The following is an 8,191-nucleotide window of genomic DNA, read 5'->3' on the forward strand; positions in this document are numbered from 1 at the left end:
AGTGAAATAGAAACCTAACTAGCCAACGGAGTTACATCTAGAGGTAACTATTTCTTGATCTGATCTTATGCAAACTTATTGCATAGGATACCCCACTTGCATGTCCCCTACACGAACGTGTTGGATCATTGTATTTATATAAAATACAAAGTGGGTCGTATCCATAGACCAAGATAAGGTATCCAGCCTTATCCACATAATATAAACCCTTTAGGTTGTATCTTGAACATTGGTCCCTGTATGTCTCCACATGTTCAAGACTCATACAACAGTCTAAGATGTTAGTTTATTGGATTAGGGTTATTTATGCAAGATAAATACAAGATAAGCAATAACTATTTATTGTAATAAACATTAATAACACTTTATTAATGATCGTTCAAATGTTACATTTACTATCTACGAGTTTTAGGGCATAAAAACTAATACTTAGTTATCTTATGATGACTCAACCATGTAATACTTCAATGATGCCTAACTTGCAGCTCACACAAGATGGAGAATTGCTATAAGATCTTGAAAGATATAGGAGGTCATGGGAAAACTTAATTACCTTATGATGACTCGACAAGGCATAACCTATTCAGTGAATATCGTGAGTCAGTTTATGTCATGTCTAGTTCATCATTGGGCTGCATTGGAACAAATTTTGTGTTATCTAAAGGCTATTCCCAAGTGTGGTTTATTATATAAGGATTATGATTATACTAATATTGAATTTTTCTCAAATGTTGATTGGATAGGATCTAAAGAAGATAGAAGATAAACTTCAGGAAATTGTGTTTTTGTTCGTGGTAGTTTGATTTCTTGGAAGAGTAAGAAACAAAATGTGGTGTCACATTCAAAGTTCCCAAATAGAATATTGAGAAATGACACAATCTACATATAAATTGATTTGGATATGTCTTCTTGTTGAGTTGGAATTTGATATCACCACATCAACAAAATTGTGATGTGATAATCAAGCAACACTTTATATGGCATCCAATCCAGTATTTCATGAAAGGACTAAACATATTGAAGTCGATTGTCATTTTATACGTGAGAAAATTCAACAAGGTTTGGTATCTACTGGATATGTGAAGACTGGAGGATAGTTAGCAGATGTATTCACGAAAGCATTGAATGGAACACGTATAGACTATCTATATAACAAGTTGGGCATGATTAATATATATGCTCCAACTGGAAGGGAGTGTTATAGTGCTAATATTAGGGTTATTTTATCATTGTAAATATCTTTATTATATTGTCCTTTATTGTCTTTTTGATGCATTCCTACTTAGGTCACTCTTGTACACTTGTATATATATCTTTTAAAATGCAATTAACAATTCAGATTCTCTCAAACTTAAGAGTTTTACATGGCTAAAGTTGCTACTTCCAGAAGTGCGGCTAGCATAGTGATTCATAATAGTGTAACGCTCGAGGATTATCGGACTTTTACAGTTTGTTTCCTGGTGATAATGTCCGATTCCCCAATAACCAAGTGATTGTCCATCTGAATGTTGATCGGCTGAACCGAAGCGTTTAGGCCGTTGATAATGGATGGTTTGGAGCTCCTCTTGCCTTGATGATCTTCCATGATTCAGGAAAAGAATCTGAAATCTCCGAGTTAAAATGATAAACTTACTAATAAGAATTGATGCACAGAGAAGAAAATCTTTCAGCATTTAGATGTTTTCATCGGCTATGTAGTATTAATTTCTAGGTCGATCTCCCTAGTACAAAATAGATATTTATTGATTGTAGCAAATCATGATCCAATACTCTCCAAAGAACTCGGCGAATTAAATTTACGAAGAGAAAAGAAACATGCAACCATAATGCAAAAAGTGGGTTCAAAGAGCTACAACAACAACCAGAATGCTAAGTGTATCACTATTGCTTATTCATAAACAGAAAGCAAAAACTAAAATCCTTCAAGTTCCCATCTCTCCCTCGCATTAAACTGTATCGACCAAATCAAAACTATGCCTAGAGCAAAAAGTTCAAATCCAACCTTATAAGTAAATAAACAATAATTAATTGCCAGAGACTTTGCAATACATATGTAATTCTCGAGTCACTCCAAGACTGTACATAAAACCTCAAATCTTGATCCAAACCATACTTGTTCAGTACTGAAATTATAATTTAACCTAAATTTAGTATATACTCAAAGTCATTAATCCCAAGTCTAAGTATAGTTTTGGTTTAAATCTTATTTTGGTATATGAACTTTTAATAATATTATATTTTGGTTCCTAAGCTTTTAAAAATGTTTGTACTAGTTCTTGAACTTTGAATATTATTTTATTTTGATCCTTAAACTTTTAAAATGTTTGTTTTAGTCCCTGAATTTTTAAAAAGTGTTTATTTTAATCCTGATATATTAAGATTTTGTTAACTCTTTAACAAAATGGTGAGGTAACTTGTATTTTGGGATGATTAGGCTAACAAATAAATTAGCTACGTTAAAAAAGTCTAGAGTTTCAATTTTGAATAAGGTGGCAAAGCGGGAGAATTTAAAAGATATTTTCAATTCAAAATTTTGGTCTTTAAGTATTTTGGCATGTTGATTGTTGGTATTTTACTTCATATTCATCTTACTCAATAAATCTAGAGCCTAGTCATCTAAAAATACAAGCTCACTCACATTTCCGTTGAAAAGTTAACATAGTTTTAATAGTAGGGATTAAAGTAAACATTTTTTAAAAGTTTAGAGACTAAAATGAACGTTTATGAAAGTTTAGAGACCAAAATAAAACAATATTTAAAGTTTAGGGACTAAAATAGGATTTAAACCTATAGTTTTTTGGAAAAGGAAAACAAAGGTAAAAATCCTTCCTCATTCCCAAGTCTAAATATAGTAGGAAGAACATAATTCAAATGTTCCCAAAATCATATCACATTTAGAAAATAAATAAATAAATAAAAGAGAACATCTAATATCCCAGACAATAATCCAAGTATAATATTATTAACCTTGTGCTTCAATGTAGAATGCAAATGCTTTCTCCTTTCCTAGTCTTTCAGCTTCTCCTTTACCGGTAAAGAATAAATATATGAATTACTACAGATTACTACAGTTAAAACCTTAGAAGATTACAACTAGAAAACAAAAACAAGGTCAATGTCATAGATTCACAACAAAAAAAAAAGGAACTAAAATTTAATATGACGAGAAAGCTTAAAGCCAATCAGCGAAGTAACTAGCAACAATCCCACCCAAGAAACTAGAAATTAGTTTTATAAACCATCAGAGGAGCAAGCAAACCTTCATCCAGAGACACTACACCTCGTGAAGACTAAATGAGTGAAGCCAAAAGCCTACAGTGATTGAAAGTGCAAATGTAAGCATGAAGGAACAAAATTCACAATGACATTCTACAAGCTACATTCTACACCATCTATAAGACAGTTGTACAATTAGTTCAACTTTAAACAAGTTAAAAGTCAGAAAATAAAATCAATCAAGAGAAAAAAAAGTTGAATCCTATTTCACCCTACTTTGTATTCATGCATTCCGTGGTAGTTGTTAATGTTCCCTATGGCAAAATATCTTCAACTCATTACATTCTCAACTACCTTTTCAATCAAGAGATTAAAACAACTGAGTCTTTTTGCTCTGTATTTCTCCTAGAATTTTTTCCTATTTTTTTCATTGTGGAATTTACTCAAACAGTTGACGGACATACGTCACAAAGAAGATAAAACGAACCTATTGAAAGAGGATTAAAACAAGGAAATGAAGAAAGAAAAATGAAGCTTGCAATCTTACCGATATGGAACGGCATGTCGATAGAGCCTGAACTGAGATAAGAGGTGTAAGAGAAGGCTTGAAGCGATGGTCTAAGAAAGATTCACGGGAAGCTGATAAAGATACAATCAACAAACTTTCTACAATTGAGGTTTAGATGCAAATTAGATAATGTATTAGAGCATGATTTCATAAAAATCAGTGATTAGAATCAAAGAAAGCGTAAGAATGGAGGATTTAACAGGATCTGCTATACAGTATACGAAGTAGGAATGAAATAGAGAAAGCGAGAACATGAAAACAAAAGTAATTACCTCTTAATTGGAACACTGGTTATTGAGCATGGCGGTGACGACGCCGACAACAGCGTCATTCAACACTTGGAAGCTACAGATTGTATGGAGCCTACGATTGAATCCGCTGTTGAGAGACTCCGATTGAGAGAGAAATAAAGAGCAACATTTCTTCCTTGGCGGAAAATCACCACGAATGATTGAATTCGGAGTTTGGGAGTGGGGTAGGAACAACATTACTGAACAACCACTATTCTGCACGGGGCGGCCGGCCTACCCACTCCCCACTCCCCATTTCGTTACTGCCCGTCAAATTCTCACGGGATCGCCCAGGGATTTACTACAGAAAATTTGCGGTGATCGGACCATTTGCAGACAATTTTTCTCCCATTTGATCCTCTTTTTTGGAAAAAAAAAAACATAGTTAAATATAATATTTATATAATAAAATAAATAACATAACAATAAATTTATTATAATAAATATAAGAAAAAAAGTTTTACGGGGCGGAGGAGGAGATGAGAAATACATTCCCCGACCCCGCCTCCATTTAGCTTTTAGAAAGAAAAAAAAAAATCCCCCATTCCCTCTCTCTTTCCCACCTAAACGGAAAATCCTTATCCATGAGAAAGTGGACATCTATAACTATTTAAAAACAAATCAACTACATATAATCTCAAAATGGGTGAACTAAAATCCACTTTTTGTTGTCAAATAAAATATTCATAAAATTACAAGTTTATTCCAATTTTTGAAACACTTCACATTTTTAGAGTCATGATGTCATATCGTCTCTCTATTTGATAAACTCGTGCCCATCTTTTGAACCCAACTTCCTCAAATAACTCATGACAACACCACTTCGAAGGCTAAAAATTGGTCCCAGTATATTTGAAATTCTATCATGCGAAATGCCCTAACTACATCCTTGAATAAATTAATTATCACCTTGTCCCTAAAATTTGTGACTAGATACCTCTCTAGGTGGTGTGTGCAAATTGCATGAAATCCTATGGCAAAGACTTCTTGAATGGCGTAGGATATGGCTACCCTACAATAAAACACAATAACTGAATATAAGACTCCTCAATTGTAGTATTCAAATTCATCACAAACTATCACCATTACCGATCAGTCTCGTTGTGCATAATTACATATGCTAGTGGTTATACTTTATTGTTATCATCCATAACAACATCAACCAACATGATTCCTTTGTACTTACCTTTCAAATGGACCATAATGTCATGAACATATACTTAAAATGCACATAATATTTTAGCTTCATCTCAAACTTGTATCTGAATTCTCTATCTTCAAAGGCTTTTCCATAAGCATGGAGAATGGTATACGAGTCTTCTGGAAAACCCCTCAACAAAAGCATATATTATTTCCCTTGCACACCACATTTCATCATAACTTAGGTTTACATTGTACTCTTCCTTCATATCTTCAATAATATGATAAGGTCTATATACATGACCTACACTGAGCTTGTCTTTGATCATCTTTCCAATAACCATAACACTTGCTTACAAGTGATTGTGATTTAAAAATATACCAACATAACATGTGTGCATACTTAAATATTTTGTGATCTTGAATATATCATAACCTTGTAACTTGATAGCACGAAGTCGCCACTGACAAGTCTTACCAACACCTCGGACGTTATACAAACCCACCCTTGATATCTTGACTTGAAATTCAAATTTTTTTGTTTGTAGCAAGAAATGATAACCTTATCTTCAAGTCTATTTTGAGAAAGAATAGTTGGTCTACTTCAACTTCCTCACCCGATGAAGAATGGTCATGCAAAATCATGTCTCATTTGCGTTCAATAGGTACTGATGATCCAACTTCTAAAGTGTCTCATCCTCTCAACAATAATTTGGTTCACTTGCTAGCTTGTCTCATTTTCAACATTTACATTTTCCATAAGTTGCTTTGTTTGAGTCTCATGCATCAATTTTGCCATAATAATGCTTGGTATCACGTTGCCTACTAGAGGATTTTCATGGGTTTGTGTTGTTGTCTAGTGGCAATATTGATGGTGAACCACTCTCATATCATGGAATAACATCCATTTGTCTGGATACATTTGGAATGATTTTGTATTTTGTATATCAACGCTTGCATGTCTATCACTCACATTGTTCAATTTATTGTTCGAGTTTTGTTTTGTTGATGGTTTGATTTTATTGTTAAAAATAGTTGAACTCTTGAAAGATCCTTACAGGAAGAAAAAAAATAAAATACATTTTCATCGTTCCTTATGTATTGTGGAGGAGTTTCATAGTCCAACTTATATTTCACCTTCATTATAATGTCAAATTGACAAACTAACATTTGCAATTTCATAGACTTTCAATTCTTTGTACTTCAAGGTGATGGACACGAGAATCCATATCAAATCACTATCAATATAGCAACTTTGGTTCTCATCTTACTTACCCGCATAACGTATGAGTAAGCACTTCTACAAATAACAGTCATAATAAAACGAGGTTTTACCATTTTTTTTTATCTTTAATTTTAATTTGTAACATGTCATTTTGTTAATAGTATCAAATTCAATCACTTATAATTTTGAGAGAAACAATGTGGTAAATTGTTTTGACCAAATTTTTTCATTGGAGAATCGTTTTTTAAACCTCATGACAAGAATATGACTTTTGAAACTTCTAAAACTAAACGTGTATTTTGGCTTAAAATGAAAGGGAAAAAAAAGCATAATGATTTGAAATAAGTTCCCAACTTTATGTTTGTACATTATTTTGTGAGTTATCCTAAAAAGGAAAGATGTTTGGACTAATTGAACTATATTCAATCTCATTGTTCTCAATTCCTAAAACTACACCGTAAACCAAACCATCTTATTACGTAGAGTTTTTCAACATGAACATTAGATATTAAACTTGTACTATCAACTTCGACGTTGAGGTTTGATTCCCTCACCTAGGTATTGTAAAAATTAAAAAAAAATAAAATTGAAGGTTTGTCGTCAAAATGGAGAAAGCAAAAGGCACAAAGCCCACATGGGTTATATTTCACTTTCCGACTCCTTCCTTCAACCTTCTCTCTTCCTCCGACAATGGAAAAGTTCACTGACCACTGCTCTTCACTCTGTTCATCATCATCATTATCATCTTCTTTCACACAATCACGCCTCAATCTCGCCATTGTTTCAACTCTTCTAGCTTCAATCTGCTTCCTCACTCTCCGTTTCTCCCCTTCCTTCCTCACGCTCCTTCTTCTTCTTCTAATCCCTTCCACTCTCTTCCTCGCTAAGAAAAAATCCGATTCACTTCATACCTCCGCCGCTGACCACCTGTTCGACGAAAAGCCTCAAACGACACCGGAAGAAGAATCCGCCGCGCAAATCGGAGAAGAGCTTACTTCCGATGATGAATCTAGTAGTAGTAGCAGCAGCAATAGTAACGGTGGATTAGGAAGTGGAGATTTCAAGTCCGATCTCTGGATGTATTTGGATGAACTGACTCGGATTCTTCCGTTGTCTGAGGATTCGAGTTCTGAAGACGATGATAGCTTGATCGAAATTCCTCTTCTTCCTAATTCGAATGCGATTCAAAATCTTGAAACGTGTTTGCCTGATTTGTTACCGGATTCTGTTTTGAGGCAACACGGATTTGTGGAGCTTTTGGAAGACATCAATGAGGAAGATAACTTGATTGAGATCGATATTTCCAAAGGTTTCAATCGATTTTCCACTGTTTGCAATTGAAAGGAGATCACATTCAGGTACAAAATCTGAGAAGTTGAATCGATAATGTTCGTTAACAATCTGTAATCTGATATTATTGTTCATTCTTTTCTTTTCTTTTTAACTGTTTTTGTTCTTAATTTGATAATGATGATATTTTCTTAGAGCATTTTTATCAGCAGACAAAAATCCCAAAATTTTGTCATCACTTCGAAAAAATGTTCTTATACATTCAAAAGTTTTAAAGTTATTTATCAACTTCAGTAAATTTTCAAAATTACCAAAATCATTTAAAATTCTAGACATAAATCATGACTCGAAAAGATTAGCCATGACCTAAAATAGAGAAATTTTTTTAATATTACTAGAATATCATACCTTTTTTGTTCACACTTAAATTTGTCTTCGTAAATGTTAGTGGACTTCGTATTA

The 8,191-nt window shown here is 33.3% G+C and overlaps 1 protein-coding gene and 1 long non-coding RNA gene across 10 annotated transcripts; one reads left to right on the forward strand and one right to left on the reverse strand.

Moving 5' to 3' along the window:
• Positions 1-1,221: 1,221 nt before the first annotated feature.
• Positions 1,222-4,660, reverse strand: LOC120085171 (uncharacterized). Of its 9 annotated transcripts, none has more exons than XR_005483833.2 (5): positions 4,057-4,658; positions 3,764-3,882; positions 3,260-3,312; positions 2,968-3,024; positions 1,222-1,601 (listed from the first exon to the last, which is right to left on the reverse strand). It is a non-coding gene; the product is annotated as an uncharacterized LOC120085171 (long non-coding RNA). The 9 variants fall into 9 exon arrangements; XR_016532468.1 differs by having other exon boundaries at positions 3,764-3,878; positions 4,057-4,654; XR_005483832.2 differs by having other exon boundaries at positions 3,764-3,834; positions 4,057-4,197.
• A 2,372-nt stretch (positions 4,661-7,032) lies between these two features.
• On the forward strand, positions 7,033-7,948 carry LOC150033886 (uncharacterized). Its single transcript, XM_090318007.1, has one exon. It carries the CDS (start codon positions 7,130-7,132, stop codon positions 7,778-7,780), a length of 651 nt encoding a protein of 216 aa, XP_090174133.1. The 5' UTR covers positions 7,033-7,129; the 3' UTR covers positions 7,781-7,948.
• The last annotated feature ends 243 nt before the right edge of the window (positions 7,949-8,191 follow it).

This window comes from Benincasa hispida, chromosome 9 (genome assembly GCF_027475165.1).
Source record: "Benincasa hispida cultivar pf3 chromosome 9, pf3_genome.v1.1, whole genome shotgun sequence".
In the NCBI taxonomy this organism is placed as follows: Eukaryota; Viridiplantae; Streptophyta; class Magnoliopsida; order Cucurbitales; family Cucurbitaceae; genus Benincasa; species Benincasa hispida.